The sequence below is a fragment of the Indicator indicator genome, chromosome 17 (genome assembly GCF_027791375.1).
Source record: "Indicator indicator isolate 239-I01 chromosome 17, UM_Iind_1.1, whole genome shotgun sequence".
NCBI classification, from domain to species: Eukaryota; Metazoa; Chordata; class Aves; order Piciformes; family Indicatoridae; genus Indicator; species Indicator indicator.
In genome coordinates this window covers 17,753,028-17,777,206 of record NC_072026.1, presented here as the reverse complement: position 1 = coordinate 17,777,206, position 24,179 = coordinate 17,753,028, and the positions used below count along the sequence as shown (strand labels likewise).

General features: G+C 36.5%; 1 protein-coding gene across 1 annotated transcript in view; it reads right to left on the bottom strand.

Annotated features, from left to right (window-relative positions):
* DIAPH2 (diaphanous related formin 2) overlaps nucleotides 1–24,179 on the bottom strand; it is a 221,794-nt gene that overhangs the window by 171,941 nt on the left and 25,674 nt on the right. Inside the window, exons 6-18 of the mRNA XM_054388824.1 lie at nucleotides 20,111–20,250; nucleotides 19,684–19,758; nucleotides 19,533–19,602; nucleotides 18,506–18,642; nucleotides 17,245–17,353; nucleotides 14,379–14,489; nucleotides 12,060–12,178; nucleotides 11,123–11,239; nucleotides 9,925–10,043; nucleotides 9,288–9,352; nucleotides 7,461–7,565; nucleotides 4,615–5,295; nucleotides 665–779 (exon numbers count right to left, since the gene is read on the bottom strand). Of these exons, the coding sequence (XP_054244799.1) occupies nucleotides 665–779; nucleotides 4,615–5,295; nucleotides 7,461–7,565; nucleotides 9,288–9,352; nucleotides 9,925–10,043; nucleotides 11,123–11,239; nucleotides 12,060–12,178; nucleotides 14,379–14,489; nucleotides 17,245–17,353; nucleotides 18,506–18,642; nucleotides 19,533–19,602; nucleotides 19,684–19,758; nucleotides 20,111–20,250 (1,963 nt within the window). The remainder of the gene's footprint in view (nucleotides 1–664; nucleotides 780–4,614; nucleotides 5,296–7,460; nucleotides 7,566–9,287; nucleotides 9,353–9,924; nucleotides 10,044–11,122; nucleotides 11,240–12,059; nucleotides 12,179–14,378; nucleotides 14,490–17,244; nucleotides 17,354–18,505; nucleotides 18,643–19,532; nucleotides 19,603–19,683; nucleotides 19,759–20,110; nucleotides 20,251–24,179) is intronic.

Genomic DNA, 24,179 nt, shown 5'->3' with positions numbered 1-24,179 from the left:
TCTAATGTTGTACAACAGAAATTTAAACACTAATTAAAGGCATGTATTTAAAGACTTCTATTTTATCTACAGAGAGCTGCATACAGTATTCAACACATGAAAAAAATAATTAACATTAAACCAAATCAAAACTAAGGACACAGAAGAACTCTGAAAAGAACATACTCGAGCACCATGACTGTGGACATATTATAAATTGTGATTTTATGATTCAACTGCATTTTGTAACTGCTGCGTTCTACATTTGGATTTAGCAGAGTGATATGGCAAATAAGTTTTTGTTACACAACAAAGCCTCAATGCACAGAATATCTAAAAGAACCTGACAACTTACAGTTCCTGTGGCTAGGAATATTAATGCAGATGAGCATGATTTTAGGACTAAAATTTAAATTTAATTATAATTGAATCTCCAGAAAATTTACATCTGTCTGCATCATAGCCTGCGCTTCAGAGGTATTATTACAAAAGGTTCCCCCCCTCATGATGTAAACTGAGGGAGAAGCATTCTGTTAGAATGCTATGCTTAATAAAAACCTATGTTTTTTACCATCTTCCTGCTTCCTTGGTATTGCACAAAACATAAAAGAGCCTGTCATTACACAGTTATACACTTAATAAAAGGATAATGCAAAGAAAATAAAATTTAAAAAAACCAATGTACCTTTCATCTGTGTTCCAAAGGTAACCGCCAGTTTTGCAAACAGTTCTGGGTTTTCAAATTTATCTTCTTCAGCTTTTACCCAAAAGCTGTTTTCTGCTATCTTCTGTGGCTCAATCTGAAACAAGAATGGCACCTCTGAAGTTAGTAGCTAGTATCTTCAATTGCCAATTAAAACAAATGCTACCAGACTTTTGTGACAATTGGACTGAGTTGAGTTAAGGTATGCCCCAGGACTTATGTTCCCTAAGAGATGGCTCTCTTTTGATGATTGGACTCTATTATCTTGAAGGTCTTTTGCCATGGAAACAACTCTATGATTTAGACGCTTCCTGAACAAAACACTATCAGATGAACTTCCTTCTATTTACACAATGATTTTTATTACATTTCTCCCATTCAGCAAGTCTTCCAAAAAGCCTTGATAACAACATATTAGCATCTGGGCTTGAAAGAGTTGTAACTTGATAATGTTCTAGACAGTTACAAATTCTTCACCATTGATGCACATGACTGCTACTTAAGAAGTGTAGAATAGTCTTTCATACACAGCCAGAGTATGGAATTATTTGCGAATGATATGTCAATGTGGACCTTTCAGTAACTCAATATTAAGTCTGTAGAAAGAATGGTCTTTTTAAATATCAGAAATTACTTTATATTTAATATCACCTTTTTTTTCTTTTTTTAATAGTTTCCATTTCTCAAATGTAAACACAGATTTCCTGGCAGCACCTTTTGTGATACTGGCTGTACTTAAAAAAAGCTCTCTGCAATATAAACACTGAAAGTCAGTTTTATTCTTCAGGTGTGATTCAGAACACCTATTTTGTTTTCAAGCTATGATCTTCTTGCACTTCCTATGATCTTATCAGTTCTTGTTTACAAGTTTGTTTAAAATGTAATTAATTTTCAAGGGCTATTTAACTTTGAAATGATACGCAGGAAGTTTATCAATGCTGCATTTGTAAGCCTCACCAGGAATTCACTGCAACACATCCATCATTCACTTTTTACCATTATGATCAATCTGTTCATATGTAGCTGCTTTACCACCAACTTGCAGGTAAGACATTTTCAGAAACCACCTTGATCCAATACTAATGGTGAAAAAAGCTACAAAAGACACTAAATTACTCCCAGAATGATGCCTCCTTAAAAGTGATGATCAAATAGACTTTCCTCTTTATCAGTATGCAGGAGATCTTTGGCATTGTTCCCAGAGCACTTAAGCAAAGTGTCCATCTGCAGTTACTTCCTATTGTCATACACTGTTCAGATGTACACTTTATAAATTATTTCTGTAAACACACGAACATAATTGATTACAATGAAATTCCCTGCAATGACAAATGTGCATTATAAACAAAGAAAAACCTTTATTTTTCTTTGATTACAGAATACTAGTCCAAATGTGTTTCACCACTACAAAACTAGTGAAACTGACTCTTAAAATCAGATATTACTTAACTACTACTTAACAAGGACAACTGAGAATAGCAAGCATAAGCTACATATATTGCAGGAATTCTTCCTTTCCCTAAACAAATAAATAAGATAAATAAACTGTAGAAGAGAACATACCCTAACGAGACAAAGCAGCGGTAAGTCAAAAGTAATGACGACTTGAAGAGAGAATTATATTGTCAATGGTATAAAAAAAATTTCTCCTGCTGCTCTTACTTCTTATTCCAAAGAGCCATTTCACTATACGCCATTCCAGGACTTAAGAGGAACATAAAACCTAAGTTTACTTTTTATTTAGAAAGAAAATTAAGATCAATTATTCTAAAATACCCTAAGACAGCCTTATTTCAGCAGCAAACTTCTGTCATTACTACTACTTGAAAGGTTTTGCATGAAGTGCTGATAGTACACGTTCAGCAACAAAGCTGATTATATACTAAATAAATTGAATGACCTGAAAAAACCCATGGGGAACACTAGCATGATTTCCAGACACAGTCCAGTGACACTGCCCTAAGACCAACCACATTTACATAGACAGTTAAAACTGAAATTCCATTGTCTGAAAGGGTAGATCAGCCAAGTAAGAACTCAGCAGACATACGATCCCATGTCCTACCAATATTGTGAAAACAGTCTAGAAGCGGCTGTCACTGCTATGCAATGATGTGATTCATTTCAGAGGCCTCATAACAAAAAGATAGAGCAACTTCAGCCAGAAACAACATCTGGCATCTCGTGTCATCCAGTTCCAACCAGATGTTAACATCCAACTTTACAGAAAGACGTATATCTACACCCATATGAACTTCCCAACCATTTTACCAGCTGTTAAACATCCTGAAAAAAAACCCTGCACTATCTCTAAGTGTGATTTCAATTGCTCTGTTCAATGTTAAATTGCAACTTACGGTCAGCAATGAACATCTGCAGCCACTTACCAGCATATTTTAATCAATAATTTGGTTTTACTAAGTTCTTGGTACCAACACATTTCTTGAAAAGTGTATTCTGTTTCAGTCATGTGTCAGACACTAGCTGGAAGTACCAAGATTTAGAACCTTGAAAACTTAGTAGCAGATATGCAGCCAAACTACACTGAAGTCCAAACTACACTAAGCTCAACCCAGAGCAAGCAATATACAAAGGTGTTCCTTTGGCTTGCCTTGATGATTTGGTGATCAATGTACTCTTTCCTACAGCAAACCATTTTACACCACTAAACAAAAACTGCCAACCACAAACTGCCTTTAAGATATGATGATAGTTTAGTCTTGATGACAGATGCAATTATCTAGGACCCCAAGTTTAGTTCCTTTATATGGAAAGAACAGCGGCTACAGTGCTCAAAAAGGTATTTCAAAGAAAAACCTAGGCAAAGACACACCTGAAGAGTTGTACAACTTCCCTTTGTCACAAAGCAACCAATTCTGTTGGGAGGCAGGTAATGACTAATAACTGCTCTTACAGGTTAGTTTGCAAATCAGAGATTCTGCTTATTATTTACTGCTCAAATAAATGTTTATATATAAAGGTGGTTTTAAAAAAATGAAATCTTATTAAGTGTAACCATGTTAAGACTCTGCAGAAGCTCACATTGATTGAATGTTAATGGTGCCCAAATATGTCAGTTGAGCAGTCCCATAGCTCCTCCCAGTGGCCATAACCCTGCCCTAGCACATAACTAATCACAACCAGCAAACATCTTGGATAAATAACCTACAAGTACCATTACAGCACAGATACCAGCACTCTCTGGACTTACAGCTGCAACTGACACCATGAACTCAGGCTTCTTCTCTATGAAATAGCATGCTGTTATCTATGTCTGAAAATTGCTTTAGAACTACTTCTAATGGTTTGGATCTATGTACTCAATGACACAAAGCTTTAATCTACATTCATTGCACCTAAGACAATGCTTTCCTCATCTTTTCTTTTGGGTCAGCACGCTCTGTTATGATACAGACCAACAATACAAGCAACTCTCTCCACAACTGTAAAATTCAATAAGCATTCACCCACTCATCATGCTCCACATACCTCAGAGAAGTCACATATATCCTCTCAGACCTGCCCTCATGACAGGACCAAAAGAGAAGGTAAACACAGCAATTACCTCCTGCCACCTCTTGCTGTCATTACACAAATCCTGTGAGTATGGCACACATTCCCTGAAAGCCCTCATGGGAAGAAAACTCTAACTCAGTGTGCAATCCACAGACTTCTTAAAAATAATTCTGTATTGGAACTAAGCTAGCTTCCTGGGATACTCGATTGTCAAACATCAAACACAAAGTTCTGCCAACAAGAACCTCATTTCAAAATTCATTCCAGTACACAGTAAACTACTTTTTGTATGAAGAATGGAAAAATTCCCCAAACAGAAGTACTAGTAGCAATCTAATATAAACCCTAGCACATAGCCTTCTTACTCTTCAAATGCCACTCTTTGTCAATGGGAATAAAACCAAACATTTTAATACCTTTGACCAGTTGATTCTCTTCATTGCAACTTCCAGATTATACTTTTTCTTCTCCTTCATTCCATGTGGTAATGCTGGTGTCACCGGGAAGGGAGCAAAAGCACCTCCAAGAGCTGGTGGCATTGGAGGCCCACCAAAAGGCGGTGGTGGAGGTGGTGGTACTCCACCAGGTAAAGGAGGTGGTGGAGGAGGTACTGCTCCACCAGGCAGTGGAGGTGGTGGAGGAGGTACTGCTCCACCAGGCAGTGGAGGTGGTGGAGGAGGTACTGCTCCACCAGGCAGTGGAGGTGGTGGAGGAGGAGCAGGTGGTCCTGCTGCACCAGGCAGCGGAGGTGGAGGAGGTATGGCTCCACCAGGCAATGGAGGCGGTGGAGGTATGGCTCCACCAGGCAATGGAGGCGGTGGAGGTATGGCTCCACCAGGCAACGGAGGCGGTGGAGGTATGGCTCCACCAGGCAACGGAGGCGGTGGAAGAGGAGGTGCTGCTCCACCAGGTAGCGGAGGCGGAGGAGGTATTGCTCCACCAGGCAGCGGAGGCGGAGGAGGTATTGCTCCACCAGGCAGCGGAGGCGGAGGAGGTATTGCTCCACCAGGCAGCGGAGGCGGAGGAGGTACGTTCTGACTTGGTAGGGTTGGAGGTAATGGTGCTACTTCTGTCAGCTGACCTGTCAGGCTTGGACCCTGAAACAGAAAAGACAAATTCTTTTTATCACAGTGGAAATGACTTTTAATATGAAGTCAAATCAACTTGGATGCCTTGTAGTCAACCGAATCTCAAGAAAGTGAGAAATTCAACCACTTTCCTATTGAAATGAGAAGCAGTAACAACAGATTATACCATGGACCATAAAACTGCCAAGTAAACTGAATAACCTAGCATTTTTATAAAAACAAATTGTTTCCATTTTAAAGAAAATTTAATAGTAGCAGTAACATTTAAAGTGAATAGAACAGCATTTTATTTCTTACCAACACACAAAACATTTATCCCACTTAGGATATCCTGGCAAGCTGGGGCATCAAAGATGGTAATCACCACACTGAAATTTAGCAACACTAATCTGCCTGTTGAAAATTCTCCACAGAAATCACCCAAGCAGCTAGTGCAGTGCAAGAGGTCATGGCACCACAGTTGTTCATGGTTATGCTGTATCTTGTTTGGGGAGGTGAAAAAACCCCAAAGAATCACACTTTCTTTTAAATCTGTCTGCAGTTGTATCTGCAGCAACAGGAAGAAAAAGCAATTGCAGTATCCATTCTAACAAGCTGTAAAAGAAACAATGAAGAGAAACCACACCAAACCATCAGAGAGGTTTCTGTAGTGATAGCATGATCCTAGCTGCTAGCCAAGTACAAATTCCTCAGGTTTTTGTCCTTCAAGACAATTTGCTAAAAAGCAGGATCAGGAACAATGCACAAATTGCCATAGGAGCTCATATTTTATTTCCTCTACTATTTTTTAATGACAATATTATTATGTAATATAGCCTATGTTAATTTAATCTGATTCCCATGCTATTTCCCTGTGCAATTATTTACTGTTTCTAGTTTAAAAGAATGATAGAATGGCTTAGGTTGGAAGCCACCTTAGAAATCATATACTCCACCCTCCCTGCCATAGCATGGACATCTTTCAACTAGACTCAACGCTTTATCCAGCCTGGCCTTGAACACCCCCAGGGACGAGGCATCCGCAACCTCCCCGGGCAGCCTATTCCAGAGTCTCCCCACCCCTGTACTGAAGAAATTCTCCTAAGTTTCAACCTACTCTCTCTGCTGAGGAGAACAAGAGAAAAGAGAAAAAGAAAAATCCAACCATAGTATCTGTTGGTTCTTAAAGGGCGTAAAAGACCTGTCTGAAAACCGTTTCACTGTCAATAAATAAAAGAAAATGGTGGATTGGCCCTAGCTGGGGGGGGGGGGGCAGATGGCCACCAAAGCTGCTCTAGTAACCCCTTTCTTAGATGGACAGGTGAAAGGGAAAATAAAACTGGTGTGTTATCAACACACTTGCTAGTGACCAATACTACTACCCAGTATTAGTCCTTCCCAGTGCTGTGGGGAGGACTGACTGCATCTCAGCCAAACCAAATAGAAAGAAACCCAAGGGATGTTTGTAAAGCCTCAACAAGCAATGTTTCTTGTTCTCTGTTTCACTAGTGATTCTGAACAGATCACTTGGGAGATCTAGTTTTAGTGCTCTTGTGCAAAATTCAGGAGGAAATAAACACAAGTCAAATTAGCTCTGCTGAAATTAAGTACCATCTTCCACTTCCCAAAAGGTCTTGTGGGTTTTGTTATATTGACCTACATAACTGTATAATGCTAGGATAATATTCATAGTATAAATGGCTACAGTCTGATATCCAGATCTCCAGAAAAAAAAATTAAAAAACAAAAGTATCAGTTGCAAGCACATGCTGAAAAGTATTGTGTATTGTGCACACACAGTTATCATCATTTACACCTTTGCAATTCAAATATAAAACCCTCTGAAACAAATACTTTCTGCACAACATACAGAAGGAGTCATGCTAAAAGCATAAATACATACTTCGAAAAAACAAACTCAGGTCGGATTCAAATTTTTCATAGCCTAACAAATTTTTTTCCTCAATAGTGCAAGTATCTGTCACAGATGTTGAACACATCATTATAGGAAAAAAAAGTTACCTCTTTTAACTATCCTTAATAGATAGTACTGCCTCAAAAACGAATCAATACAATTGTAACACACATTTCAAACTCCAAAGACACAATACACTCCTGGCAAATTCCTTTTCAATTTTAAAAAACAAAATTAAAAATATTCAACTGTGGAACTTATTGTGATTTGGTTTTATTACCTGGGTTCGTAGCTGTTTGATTTCTGTTTCAAGTTCTTTGATTTTCTCTTCTCGTTTCTGAAGCTCCGCTTGTGCCTCTTGTCGAGCTGTGAACTCTTCATCAAACTGTAATGATTAACCAACACAGAAATGTTTGTTCATGTCCACACTAGATATTTAATTTTCAGGTATTCCTTGAACAATATCACAACTAGAGCATCAGACGCAGTTTTCTATGTGTTGTTCTTAGTGCCACATAATGTCTTCAATCAATAAATCATGACACAGAACCACAGACCCAGCTGCTTAGTACAGTTGTACATTCAAAAGGTATCTACCCCCTCAACAGAGCATTGGAGGCTTCTCAAACTAAACTCAATGATATATCTCATGCAGTGAGCTTAAATCGGGAAATCTGTGCAGCTTCAGTATTATCAGCCCTAAAATCACATAAGAAAGGAAGTGATCCCTTAAGTCTTGATATCTCCACATGAAATGAAAGGTCAGTTTACATCCCTATTGTGAGCAATGTGCTGTGTATTTTCATCCTGCTGCTGTTTGCTAGGCTTAAAAGATTATTAGCATCTTTAAAAGGTTCCTGAATTCATTCTTCCACAGGAGAAAGCAATCTATCACCAGGAGGAACACGTGTTGACTGCCACCTATGATGTACATGATAAATAACTCAGCCAGGAAAGTACCACAACAATTTGTTTTCTATAAAGCTCAGACACCATAGTTCCTATTAAAAAAAAAAAATGCATCCACATTTAACATGAACTTGATTTAAGGCTTCATTTGAAATCTGTAGTCATCATGTTCCAAAATATGCATTTTGATGTACAGAAGACTTCTTAGACCAGAGCAAACATTAAAATTTTGAATACACAGTAACAGGTATATGAACTTTAGTACTATTCCAGATAATACAGTACATTCCATATCCTTACATAGGATGTGCTGTGCTGAGCCTAAAACTTAGCCACTAACATAATTTAGGAAACAGGAGTTTAAGTAACTTATGAAAACACATATTAGCAAGATACTTTCTGTACAAACCTGAATAGTGATAAAGCAGAAGAGAAATTATGAAAAATATATTCACCTGGAATTTTTCCTACAGAAATAATTTTGTCTAACCTCTCCAGTATCTATAAACTGTGCATCACTGAAATAAGATTTAGTTATTGAGGCCCTTATAAAAGAGACATGGACGAAAAGAATGTATCTATCAGCAAAAAAGGTTCCAAAATGTACTGTAAGAATCCTCAATGTGAATAATGAGGAAATAAATTACTCATCCTCAAAACATTATAATTAACCATGGGCATTATAAGGAAATAAAGTGTCATTTTAACACTAGCATCTCTGTACCTAGTGAGACAACCCTTTTTCAAACACTGAATGACACTGCTTTTCAATAAATTTCTTCAGGTTCTAAAACAAAGAGATGAAGAGTTACATACTTTCCCCCAAAATTTTTATACTTGTCTTTTTAAGCATATACCTGCACTTCAATTATTTAACCCTGATTAAGCATTTCAGGACAAAATAGCAACAAGTGGAATGTTTCCCCATCAGTTATCTACAACAGAGGAATACAATTGAAGGTATGTACAGCTAATAATACTCTTCTGCTTTTTAGCTCAGTTTAAGCTTGAATCTGAGCCTTGCACAAAGACAGACAAAACCCCAAAATCCACAGAGCTATTAATTGAAAACAAAACATCCTGCCCATGAGAAACACTATTTCTTAGTTTCCACTAAAATTCTACTGTGAAATAAGCCTATGGTGTCCCTGTCAGGCTTCTGTTCCAAACCTTACAAAAAGTAATGATGATGACCTACCTTTTTGGAAAATTCTGCTGCTTTCTTTTCACTCTCTTCAACTTTAGCTTTGTCCACACATGAATCTAGAATTCAAGTAAAATAGCAGGCAGAATTAATCATCATAGCTGTTCTGTCTCTGACACACCTGAATTTGTATGCCCTTCTCTTTTATATGAATCTAGTACTAAATAAGAGATGAAAAAATGGAACAAAATCAATTATTTTTTCCAGTTAAAAATAATAGCTAATTCTGAGGTTTCAAAATAGAACGCTTCCTTTTCAGACCAAAAGACAAGCTTTTACTTATTTCAGTAAATCACAGAAAATGTCCTTAGAATTAATCATACAACAATTATAAATCCACCAACAGTTAGCATTAACTAAAATTTAGTATTTTTGACAGACCTGAACTTCACAGAACTTATGAACAAGCAATTCTGGATAATAAAACTATCAGTTTCAGAAGTAAGTCATGAAGAATTTGGAGAAGCAGCGTCATTTTATTAAAGGCTGCAGAATTTGATCTGGCCTTCTCCACAAGTAGAACTATTTTCAGAAAACTGAAAAAATGCACAGAGTCAATTTAAGTCCAGACAGGAGAAAATAAAAAGTGCACTTCAGTAAAACAAAGTAAAATTACTTATAGTATACAAACCAATAAGATGAGTAAAATCCACATCCATTCTTCCTCTGCATTTAAAATCAGGGTCCATTCCACTGCAGTGCAATACTATCTGTGATACACACTCTTCTATTATCTTGTAATACTGAGGTCTAACAAAAAACACATTTTGCAAGATAATAAGAACAGGAACAACCATTTAGTCAACATGGAGGGGGGAAAAGGGGTGACATTAACTCCTAATTATATGAAATACACAATCGTTAGTAAAAGGATCAAGTTAGATGACTTATTGGTACTCTGGCTAGTAAAACAGTGTTGCAAATTTCTCAGAAAAATATATGCAGAAGTTCAAGACTCCACAAAATGTTGTGCACTTCTCATTTATTCTTTACCTGACAATAATCAATAATACAAATAACACCTTTATTATTGTTCAATATATGCTGCAAGGATTATTTTACACATTCTCAAGAGTGAATTCAATCACTGGAAATGGTACCAGTATTCGATTACTTATAAATTAGTTAATTATTAGCTAATTGCTTGATATCTCTACATAACAGCCTCAGGAATCTCTAAGATTAGGAGATTCTATGCTCCAAAGTATTATTCTTGATAGTGCACAGTATTACATCTCATTTTCACATACCACTGAGTTCTTAAAGTAGGAAAACCTCAAACCTAAGCTGATGATACTTATAAATATTGGAGATTTCTCAAGTTATATTTTACCTCTTCATTTTATCAACTTATATATCTATTTTCTTTTTTTTAATCACCCCTTTAAAACAGAAAAATTACTTCTTAACACAAGATTTTCTGTCTGGCACTTCAACACTGCTAAGGCACTAAGAAGTGCACATAAGAGATGCTTACACTAAAAACACAAGAAACAAGGCACTGTATTTTCTATTGTTAGTTATGCAATTAACTTTCAAGTTCTTTGAAGTCATGAAGCTATTAAACTTCAATAAAGGAACAAGTGCTCATTGTGTTAAAAGATTTCAGGATAACAGTGTTAGAGTAAGATTCAAGTCTTTAAAACAAGTATTATTATATTCAACCAGATCTTTTCAAGATGAACTTTGAGCAGAAAGATAAATAACAACAGCAGTCACAGAGCAACTACTCAAGCACAATTCTGAGCTACTCAAGTTTACCAGAGTCTGGATTTCTGTTTTTCCCCCTACAGCCTCCAAACAAATCAAACCTGCCAGCTGACACTTACCGGACATAGTAATCATTTCTGATGAGAAGGAAATGTTGGAGAATCGACAAGAAGTAATTTTCAGAAGAAGTATCTTTCAACATATTATACAGTAGATGGAACACTTCATTCACATCAGTGGAAACATTGTTAAAGAAATAAAAAGACTTACAAAAACAAAACACCAAACAAAACCCCCACATCCAAACAAACACATACCAGAAGAGAAAAACAAAACCCCTAACACTACACAACACCCACTCCCCCCTGCTTCCTAGATGTTGCTCATACTGCTCAAGTGAAACTTTTCAACACGCTGAACTGCTACCCTTAGTAAATAACCTTTTTTCCCCACTAAGATAATCCACAGAAACTGTCCCTTGTTTAGAAATTAAGATCACAGAACTGTCAGGGTTGGAAGGGACCTCAAAGATCCATCCAGTTTCAACTACTTTCATTACCACTCAGAAATTACCACTACACACTTATTATCATAGGATCCTTATTATCATATATTCCACGTGAAGCTTTCGTTTTCGTTCTGAAGCCAGCCAGGCTACTGGCAAATACACACTTGTCAATCACTTGCATTTTAAGTGCTTCAGAACCTACTAGTAATATTGTTACACCTTAGTTATCATAACTGATTTTTCTTCAAACTCATAATCTTCTATGGATGTAATCGTATATATTCACTCATTATTACAGACAACATTTACCAAGCTAAACTCCGTTTATAAAAACATCAATTCAGTTCCCAACGACTTGCATTTGACACACATGGAACTACCAACTTCACAAAAAGGTTTAACAAAACATAGGAAGCAGAAATAAATCTACTTGAGAAAGGCCTTGACAAGATACAGAACTGTGATGAACTGCATGTTAAGTGTTCAAACCTATGGCTGATAAAATTAAGGAAGACAAGAAGTTGTAACATCATTTCCAAAAAGGATATTCCATTTCAGCTCTGATATCATTGAGTCGATGTGACAATTCAATTAAGTCTTCTTCTTTGTTTTCATCAAACACTTTCAGCTGAATATCAAGCTCTTCATTATCCTTATCTTTCAAGCCCTATTTTTCAAGACATAGTATAATTTAATTTTCCCTTTTTAAAACAACAGTTAAAGAAAGAATTCCTCCCCCTTCAAAGATCACATCATGACAAAATATAAGATATTAGCCTTTGAAACAGGAGTAAGCTGTAACTCAGTGTCAGAGGGTTTTTATAATTGAACAGTTGAGAAACAATTAAGGCAAAATATCAGCAGATATAGCAGGTATGGGCTGCAGAACAAATAAGCCTTATAACTGAGTCCTCTTAATGGGATATAGTCAGCAATTTATGCTTGTTTATGTCTGAGTTTCTCTAAAAAAACAGCATGTTTCAAAACATTAATGAGTGAACTTAAGAAGCCTAAAAAAGTATAAAGATGATATGCTTACAATTTCTGTTATAAAGTTCATCTAGATCATAGAATAAAAACAAACGTAGTACATTAACAAATACTTAAAAGTAAACAACTTTAAAAAAAATAAAGCTCAGAGCAGGGAAAAAATTGTTTGTCTTGTAAGCAATATAAATGACTTATCTAATACACTTGGGAAGTAAGTTTAGCTTCTTCCTAGGCAAAGCACAAAAAGGAAAGTAGCTCTGAAGCCCTTAGGTTTGAAAGCACTCCATGCTTTAAATGAAAACTAGACTGTAACTGTCATAACTGGATATATACAAACTGAATGGTAACTGTGTCTGTTCCCCAAAAAAGTAAAAATTCTTATCACTTCTGATGTTTGAAAACCACAGAAGGCTACTTTGATTCTGGACAGGTTAAGAGAGAGATAAAGATCCCCTTCCTGATTGCTTTTTATTCAAGAAATTCATACAACTCTTGAAAATTCACCCCTAAGCACAGATATGAGTACAATGTCTTCTTAAGATGCTTTACTATCAAGGAAATTGCTTTCTAATGCAAAACAAAAACTCCAATCCTCCTCTGTGTTCACTCCCTGCAAAATTAGTCAGTCATCTCAGTAAAATATAAGTCATAATTAATACCTTACAAATAAACAGGCAGCAAGATGGCATTGTCTATTTTAATTATTACAGGTTATACAAAACACTAACCTTGAGACAGAATTTCAGCACAATAGCTTTTTAGAAAATATTATCATTAAATACTAATTGCTTTTAAATTAATTTCTCAATGTCAGTGCACTTCACAATGTTTTCTGTCATGATTTACTACAATGCAGTCTATTTGCCACCTAACTCACCCCAATTCTTAAAGTTTTTAAGCGTTTATTGACTGTGTCAACTCACTTATTTTTTAATCTACTGAAAAAGAGCTCCCAAGGCTTTTAGATGTTTTATTATTGTATCCACATGATACAAAACCTAAATACATACCTTCAGGAAAATTAACATACACACTTCAGTAAGTTTCAAAACTCAATATCCTAAAGCCTGAAGGTTCTCATTCCTGACAAATGTTGATTCAAAACTTTGTATCTTAAAAGGTACAGCAGTATAACTGTGTTACAAAGACAAGCAGGTACTCCTTCTGCCATCTTTTTGAGACACTTCTGAGTAGCTTAATTAGATATATTCTTCATATCAACAAGAGAATGGTTTCTTGGTTAAGAGTTATAAATCTAGACCTCAGTCACAAATATTCATAGACAGCATTATCCATAAAGGCATACTTCTGTGCAGCTGCATGAAGACACATAGTCTCAAAGAGATGGGAGTTGGTTTGATTTTTCCTTCAAAACTCAAAATGCCTTCTCAGAAAGCAGATTAAAGAAAAACAGATTTCACAGAAAAGAACAGGAACAGCATATACAAAGAAAGTTAATCCAAGATTGGTTCCACAGCCAGACTCACATCCACGGCATGTGCTTTGCGCTCATTATGCTCGCTTTGACTACCCTAACTTCAATCACAGAATCATACAATCAGTCAGGGTGGGAAGGGACCACATGGATCATCTAGTTCCAACTCCCGTGCCATGGGCAGGGACACCTCACACTAGATCAGGCTGGCTCATCCTAATACACAGACTTTCAACTACCACTCTGCTTAACATAGCTAAAAAGAACCTAAATTTGTAACTATGCCAAATGAACACAGATTTGAATTGGTAGTCCTTCCAGATGTGACTTTGCCCACCCCTAATCATACACCTCTACTACTCTCAGTAAAATGATTTGGTTATCCTCAACAATCTCAAGCAGTTATTTAACTGTGATCAATTCCTATGTACAAATTACTTACAGGCAATATTTTCTTCAGGCCACAACGTAAAAATTCATTTCTCAAGTGTATCCTGAAATCAAGATCCTCTGGAGAAGTAACAAGGGCATTGATGAGCTGCATACATGCTACCTGTTATTGGAAATATAGGCACAAACATTTAGTACGTACAGAGTGAAAAGAAATGCTATCTTTGACTTGTTAATTATAAAACCAGATATGAAGAGATGGATATTATTTATTATATGACACACACACAACACTTGCAATGTGAAATACTCTTCCCATTTTCATTGTGTGAGAACTTCTGCTATGTCAAAATTGTAACACATGAAGAACCACATTTTATTTCAGAAAGTTATGCCCACAGTGCAGTTACACAGTGCAACTCCTCTTTCTCCCCAGCATCCATCAATTTGAACACAATCTGTTTTTACACTGATTGAAAATTAAGGAAGAAACAAAAAACAAAAATCAAAAAACACCTCTGAACACCCATAGACAAAATAATTCACATCACCAGGTGTCTTTCCTACTCCCACACAGCACTTTTACAGAATGCCTGAAGTCTCAGGATACTGGCTAATGCTTTAATTGAACAGCTGTGCACTTTAATTGATTTACTTTAACACAGGTAGACAACAGAATAATGCCAAAAGTGCTGATCCACATTAAAAGCCTAAAAAGGGACTCCAGGGAAATAATCAAGTTTGGTAAAAGATGTTAACCGCAAACAGAAGCAGCATTAGAGTTGAATAAATATATAAATAAAAATCAATAGCTGCAGAGAAAAAAAGTCAGATAAAAGCACCCTTCCTGTTTTAATTACATTCACTATATAATATTAATGGAACACCTTATGGAGTCCTAAATTTCTATTAAAATACTCTTTTCAAAGGCACCTCCTTTATACAGCTGCATCTTCAGATAATGCAGTATCATCGTGCTCGCTTGAATGATTCTTGTTATTTTACTGCTATGACATGACTTAACAAGCCAAAGTACATGTCCAATCTGAAATTAATAGAGAGAAGAGGTGCCATCTGCTATGATTGCTTTTGCCAGAAGAGACTCCAGCTTAATGGTTTGTGCTAATACATTACAAGTAAAGAACAATTTTGTCAGAAAAAAAGTTAATGAGTCTTGCAATTGCACCTTTACTGAGGTGTCAGGGGTGGGGGAAGCGGGAGAGAAGGAAAGTTGTGTGGTTCTTTTTGTTTATTTTGAACCAACAAGGTCATGAAGTAGGAGACAGCTTCAGACAACTTCAAAATTAATTCTTCTGTGATAGCATTAAGACGAGAAGGTCATTTATGGAAACTTACCAAACACTATTAACTCATTAGCTCTGAAAAAAAGAACTACTGATGGTAAAGATGGTGCTAAAACAACTATAGTTGACATAAAAGATCTAATAATAGAAAAAGCTATCCCTTCCATGCAGGCATACCTGCCCTGCTTGCATTCCACTTGTACGTATCTTTCAGCTACGACAGCTGAAATACAAATTTTAGCAATATTCAATTTGTGTAAATACTGTGTAATGAGAAAGAAATAAGTCCAAGTCATCCTGTAATAGGATACTCAGTCACTTGGTCTCTATGTAAACATCTGCAGTTACCAAAGCTAAGCAATTTTGCGTTATTACAGCCACCAAAGCTCTTAAACTCTTCAGGTGTATAGAGAGAATAAAAAACTCCATTCAATGACATATAAAGAGCAATGAGCATGTGACACAGGACATGTCTAACAGGATTATTTATTTTATTATTTTTTTATAAAAATAGTTTTTTTACAACTCACTAGATCAGCACCAGTGGCTGATAAAGTGCAGATGTCAGACACACTTGGTGTCATTAAATTTTTTTTTTTTTTTAAAGTCAACCACTCGGTTCACCAGAGGTAAGATAGGATTTAACCCACACTGTCATTATAAGGGAGAACGACAACAAGTTACCAAGACACTTCACAGCCAAATAAAACTTTATATTTCCTAGAAAATTCCAGTACAAAAAAAAAAGCCCCTTCAAAACACTTTACTATCCTAAGAAGATCTGTGCTCATCTACTTCTTCATTCAGTAACGCAACAAGAAGGTGAACAAAACTGGAAAGTATGTTCTTGCCATAAGCATTTCAAACAGTAACATACCTGAAGCGTGGGTTCTGTTAAGGAATTCTGATTGTGGTTCCACATTAAACTCAACTACTCACTTTGAGAGCACAACCCAAACTTCTTCTGTCTTTTTACAAATATTTTAAACGTCTTCATGTCTTTTAAATGATGGCCTCAAATAAATGTAAGTACAGGAATTTTAATTTTGAGTGGGACAAGACTGGGGGAAAAGGAGGTGTCTAAACCCACAGTGCAACTTAGGAGTACTTTTCCATGCTTCTTCCCTAAACCCAAAAGTTAGACAGAGAGCACTGCCTCCAACAACACCGACTTCCTCAGGGCTCCAGGAAGAGTAACTATAACACTTCAGAGGACAGACACAGCTGGATTTTTATGGGTCCAATAAAGCACACAAAATTCCTGGTCAAGAAGATTAAGCAGTGACAAAGATAATCAAATGTTTTCACACACTTATTGGGTGGGCATTTCATCTGGCACCCAAGAAAAGGAGTACCACTAATTGGCCTCTTTTTACTAAAGACTTTTTAATCCTACTTTTGCAAAAAGGGAGTTTCTTATTTTCACACTTAACAATTAGCAAATCTAGTACCAGCAGGCCATTTGCATTTATTGTTCCTCTTTTACTGAACATTGGAGTAAAAGCCCTAAAAAAGTTTGCTGTTAAGTAATTTGAACATCATAAAAATACAAGGTTTTATAGTATTGAAATTATTTATGAAGTATTAGTAAGCATACAAAAAAATTAAACCCACCTGCAGCTGCAAGAATTCATGGTTTTCCAATCCTTCAACAATCTGAGAAAAACGTTCCCTGTTGTGCCTTTCAGCAGCAGTTGTTATAGCACCTAAAAGCTTGTCCAGACTAAGAGAAAGATAAACTGTCAAAAAGCACACCACAGCCAACTTTTTCATTTTAAAGATACTTAGCCCACTATTTACACAACTCATGATTTTCATGCACTGACAGAGAATCCGAATGCATTTATCTACGTTTATCTATATAAAGTTGATAAAAAACCAAGAATCAATGGTTAAAATATCTATAACATTAACGTTGAATTAAAAACAAAGTCAATAAATCTCCAAATTACAGTGAAATTCAGGTAAGAAACAACCAGCGAAGAGGAAAAAAGCAATATTTACCTTTGCAAGACACTGAACTAGGTACTAGATAACATGTTTTACAACTGGGGGTTATAACAAATTGTCTTTTCAGAAATTAAAATCCTTTTATCTATTTATTGTGCAGAAGACATGGAGTTTGCACTTTTTTACCTTCAGTAAACTAAGGCACTCAGTAATTCAAAGCCAACATATGCCAACTGATAATCTTTGCTTTTAAAAGCTCATGGACAAGTGCTAACTTGTCATAACTTGAACTATTCAAGACTTCAGCTAAAAATGTAATTTTTCTTTTTTTTGCCCCTTGTCAAATTGGTCATGTTTGGTTAGGGAGGTGATACTTCAATAAAAATCAATAAACATATTTATTTGTATATAATTATCTTGTGAACTACTGAAGAACTTCAAGTGTCAAACCAGTTCATCTCCTCCAGGGAGACGTTCCAGTCTCAATTCTCCCTACAATATTAGGCTCAGTAGTGCCCCATGCTAACACACAGCTTAAACGACAGCTTTCCTTGTGGCAATTAACACTTTACAATTTCTGATCACGCTCATCAGAGATATAAATGCAACAATTTGTGGGTTTTTTTTTCAGTAGCCATTTATGAGCTGCTATGGTTCATTAAGTCTCATCTTCTCTATACTAAGCAATCATAGTCCTTTCATACCATCCAATTAAGCCATGAGGTTTAGATCTCTGCTCATTTTCTTCTGTCTGATTTAATACTGGAGTAATTCATCCAAACAGGTACATTTCTTTTCATTTAGACCACATTAACAAAGTAAAGACTTAACATTTGTTTCACTGACAATTTTTCTCATCCATGTCCAAACTGACAACTCAGGAGCATTAAAAAAAAAAAAAAAATTGTTTTAATGTGTTACTCACATATTTTCTTCTCCAACAATGCAGATAGCAGAAAGTATTTTTACTGTTTCAGTCATCATATGTGGTTGCTTTGGATCAATTGCTCTTGATAACAGCAAGAGACTTCTTTCATCTCCTAGAATCCTTTGTAATCCATACTTAAAGAAACAAAAAGGTTACAGTGAAAAGCTTGTATTTGCCTTGAATATATCTTTGGGCTTCAGACCCTTAGGAATCCTCACACCTCCTCCTCCCCATTTGAAGTTCAGCAACGCTCTACTACAGCCTCCAGGCTATACAGCTTGGGGACACAAGTCAGCTCTTCCTATCATTTAAAGCTTTCTCCTAACAAAGAGAGTTAGCTTTTAAGGAAGATTGCATCCCTTTTAAAATCAGGTGGCCACCAAAAGACCATTTAGTCTGACGTTCTACCTGAAATATCTCAACAGTATATAAATTTGATTATTTTCTTTCCTATAAAGCTTTTGACAAGTTGAAATAATATTTTACACAATGACTAACAGAAATTGAAATGCTTTTTTTGAAACAACTGTCTTTATGTATACTCTATTTCACTTTCCACAGAGATAAATAAAAAAAATTACATATTGTGAGATTTTACAAAAACCAAGTAACAGTAATCAAAACTAACTGCAACGCACAACTCTATCTGCTACAGGTGGGTGAAAAGAAATCATTATAAAACTTCATTATATCAATTAAAATAATAATGTATTGAAATCTGAATTTATAAAGAAATAATTTCCCTTCAATTTCTTAGGAAATTAATTTCCAAACTCACTTGTATTAAATCCATACTACCTCTCAAATATAAGTCATCATTAACAAAACTAAGAGAAAACACATATTCTGAAAGGTTTATGAACAACAACCTCAGTAAGTCACATTAAGACCTTCATTTCCAGAGTCTGCTGACCCTAGATACACAAGCTTTCCTCCCTTTTCTGAGATTCAACAAGCTACATTTATCTTGAAGTCAACAAAACACAATCATACTAGAATTATCTGAACTAGAAGTATTACTTACTTTATTGTTCATAAACGCTTTGAGGCACTGGATAAGTTTATGTTGATTCTTCTTATCAATACTTTCTTGCCTTTAAGAAGAAAAATAAATTAAGTTCAAACAATCTTTACAAGTTCCTCCACCCTTCCCCTCAAATCATCTGAATCCTTACTGTTTCTTGTCCAGAAGCTTTTCCAATGCATCCAACAGAAGTCCAAGACCTTCATGTCCAAAATTGTTAACCCAGCTGGAAGACGGAAGAAAAATGCTTTTAATATTTCTTCATCACATGTAAAACTTGCCAAGTTGTACCTCCAATACTGCTTGTACATCTGTTCATAGATGCTGCTTTAAGTCTCCCTTCCCAGGAAGGCCTGATAAACAGTCGAGACAAACGCTTCCAACAACCAGCAGCACTGTGAAAGCTGAGCAGATATTGCAGACAGTTGCAAACAATTCACTCACCCAGTGTGCCGAGAACGACTTTCTCATGCTAACAAGCATTAGCATAATTACTCTGGTTTCTAAATAAAACACCCTACAACTTTTTATTGCTTAGCAAAAACAGCATGATGAAAACTACAGCAGGTATTACTTACCTGACTGGATTACTCGTTAGAGACACTCTCAAAGACTCTAGACAATTAAGAAGCTTCTCCTCTGAAATTCCAGACCGCAACTCATGAATATATTCTTGTGAAGACAGTGTGCATTCGTGCTTGCTGTTTTTCAGTCCACCCTACCACAGAAGACAGAACGCTGCTTAATCTGATACTGATCATAGCAGCATTTAGATGAGAACATGTAAGATCAATATTTCTGTATGAATTCTAAAAATCACCATTTTCCCAGTACAACTACTAAAGGTACTCGACTTCTATGTGTTACAAGTGTTTAATAGTTTAGGTCTTGCCTCAACAGGGTAAATATTTTTTCCAGAACCTTGTTCATTTCTTTCAGTAAAGGGCATATAGTACACCTTGGATACAAACATTTCGTTCCATCATTTACTTTATTAATATCTTCAACTGCTACACTCTCCCATTTAACATCTCCTTGATAACACTATAATAGAAACAACCATAAACAGAGAGACACAAAAAAAAGAAAAATCACACTTGCTCTTAAATTTGTGTGATCTTTCCCATTTCAGAAAATCTGTGCAACATCACTATGGACATACCCTGACTCTGAAACCAGTTCTCTCTTCTCCAAAGTAAATGAAAGGACTGCAAAGGACTTTGAGAAGGAACTGGTATCCCCACCAGCTGTTAAATCAGTGTTTTTAAAATCATACAACTGCATGACTCAGTATCTTGCCATACCATAATTCCAAATTCAGGCACTAATAGAGATGGTTACAAGAGAATCGAAAGATTTGACAAAGAGCTCATCTGCCTGCTGAGGTGTCATTACAGAAGAACAGCCGCTTACAAGCTGTTTCAATATTAGAACACCTGATAATCAGTTTTCAGAGGTGTAGTATTTAAAACCATGAACAATACAGAAAACATTTTACCAACGGGTGCAACTCATCTTTTGTCCAGCTCTGCCAAGTTGCAGAAGAGTAGGCTTATCTCAAGAAGAGTGATTATGATTAACGTGCAGTTCCTAAAGCTCCATAGCTCTAAATGTGCTGTTGAAGAGAACCTGATAAAGATGTCATGGGTGTAAAGGGAACATGAAGAGTACCTGACCTAAAATAGGATTTATATGGTGAGGGGTTTAACTGTATCACTAGGAAGTTCTCTGATTACTGCAATCTTCTAATCGCTTCCATTTCAAATAAAACAGTACACTTTTTATGAAGGCTCTCATTTGTTTTCTGTTGATTTTCCAGAAACTACACTATGTATGTCTGATGACAAAATGAAGACATAGACAACAGTGTCCCTTAGACTAATCAATTTGGAAGATACTTCTTGCTGCCATGCATAGCACCTTTAGCTAGACAACACATGCCAGTTACATACCAAGACAGACAAAGATGAGCAAATAGGATATAAAGGAACTATTACCTGACACTATCAACCTCCTAAATAAAGAGATATTCTTTCACAAAAGGAAAAATAAATAAGTGGGTGGTGGTTATCTTTGTAAGAGCAGGAACTGACTTGCAATCTGGTATGTATATTAGTACTACACATTAAAAATCGTAATAGGTCAGAAAAATCATCTGGAAGACCAGAAGGTAAAGGAGTAGAAAACAGAACAGCTTTATGCTGTTCAGTGCACTGGGCAGAAACAGGAAGGTTTTCTGTGTAACTGATGTACACCATCTACACAAGACTGGATAAAGTTTTTGTCGTTTCAGACAAGAGCCGTTCCCCAAACCTGAAGAGTAAAGGAAGAGAACAAAAGCACTGCTGGACACCACAAAATCTATACAGGGATGAGACAATGGCAAATTCAATCAAATGCCATTCCATGTTAAGCCAGACTCTGAAAAGCACTCTAGAATGAAGGATGTATTTGTTTCTCAGAAAGGATTATTTCCCATGGTTTGCCCTTCCACTGTAGTCTGCTGCAAACTCCAAAGGAGATTCCTATGCAGATGTGGCATTTAAGGTCTTTGCTATGTTGTTTGGGGCTTTTTTCATAGTTAAACAAAGGCATGCTCCTGCTGCCTCCTGTGTCTATGCATGAGTGAGACCCCTCTTCCCAGGCCCTTGTTTTCAGAAGCTTGAGGAACTGACAGCATCATCTGCTAAGCCTCCTTACCTGTCTTACAGGGCAGGCTTACTTATTCATCATTGCTGTGACTAAGCACCTTTAACCACAAAGAAACAGGAACCATCTCCTCTTCCCTTTTTTCCCCTCACTTCCCTATTCCAAGAGATTGACTGAAACACTATTCTTAAGTAATGGCATGACTTTACATGGCTCCAATCTTAATATATACCTTTCTCATTTACTTGGAAGTACAAGGTCTCTATACAAGAGCATCTAATAAAATGAAGGCAAGGTACAAAGAAACTTGGAGGCTTAGATCCCACAACAGAACTTTTAGAGGTTAAACCAATGCATGAAAAAGAAATATCCTAGAAAACATTTTGTGACCAGTTACACAGAATCATACAGAATCACAGAATAGCAGAGGTTGGAAGGAACCTCTGAAGATCAAGTCCAACCTTGCTGCTAAAGCAGATTCACCTGGAGCAGGCTGCAACATACCAGAGCAGTATGTTCACAGTACTGCAATTAAGATATGGAATTATTCATTTGTGACAGCTCAAATGAAAGCCTGGACCACGCATGTAAATTTCCTTCTTGGAAGAAGCTAGAAGCAATGAAGTTGTTTTTTTTCTTGGGGGGCATGGTGGGGGAAAAACTTAAGGGAACTGCTGGAAGTCTCACACACACACCAAAAAAGTATAAAAAGATGCCCTACCTCCCTTTAGCATGAAGGGAGTATATGTAAACAATTCAGATCTGTGTGCAGGACACAGAGTGTTTAAGGCACAACAGTAACAGAGACAAGACTGCCACCTTACAATACAGGAGACAGTGATGAAAGATAAACAAGGATTGTTGAAAACTGGGCAACAATTAAATATTTTAAAGATTTCTATTTCAGTTTTTTGCAATTTACTTGGACTCCAGGTGATTTCTAAGTTGTTAACTAGACAAAGATATTCCTCACTCAGGACTTACCAAATGCCCATCTTTATACTGTACTAAGGCTGTGCCACAAGAGGCCTGTAAAAAAACTTGAGAACCAGTAACTAACAAAATATAAAGCAAAAGCACTTTGCCCTCCATGGGGAAATACAAAGACATTTTATCTACTTCGTGGTAAAGAACTGTGGAGCACACTTCAACCACATGGATGGGTTGTAACAGTTAAAATACAAGATTAGAAAAACCTTGCCGAGACTGCTCATCTGTGAGGCAACAGACAATTCAGGTATCAACGGGACTCAAGCTAAAACTGAGTTCAGCTGAAGAATTTAAAAGTATATCCTTCCCATGAGACAGTGTTTACTTCAGTGAGACAGATGGCAGACTCCAAACTGAATAGAAACCTCACAATAGCAGAAGTGGCTACTGCTAGCCAATTCACTATACACCTGTTCCACAATTCAGAAAAATAAATTGCACTTACAAAGAAACAAGTAACTGGTACCAGCACAATTTTAGTGAAGTGAAAGTGAAGTTACTACTTACATTTTCTCCCCACCAATGGCTAACTGGTGTGATTTTGTATGCTATTGACAATTCTCTATCACAGGCAAAGAAACAGCTATATTTAAATTAGAGTACAATAAGGTCAGGAAAGACAAGTTGTTTGGGGACTGTGGGGGTGGTTGGTTTGTTCTTAGGTAAGCAATAAAAGCCTTCTCAAAGATTTTTTTAAACCATTTATACTCTAGTTGTTGCACATTTGACTTGGAAAAACAGTATCCTTGTTAAGATGTAAGGAAACAATCAGCTCCTGAACTAGACACTTGAAGTTCACATCATTCATATCTGCTGCAGATACCCACCAACCACATTCATTCAGCCCATTGAAACCAGAACTAATTCTACTTGAAACATCTATATTAATGCCTTACGGATAAACAGAAGATGCATAGCTGCCATTTCAATGCAATTATCACTGTCAGTAAAAGCAAGGAAAGATTACTTTGCAGTCAGCTACAAGACAGGTGGGCATCAGTCCTTGAG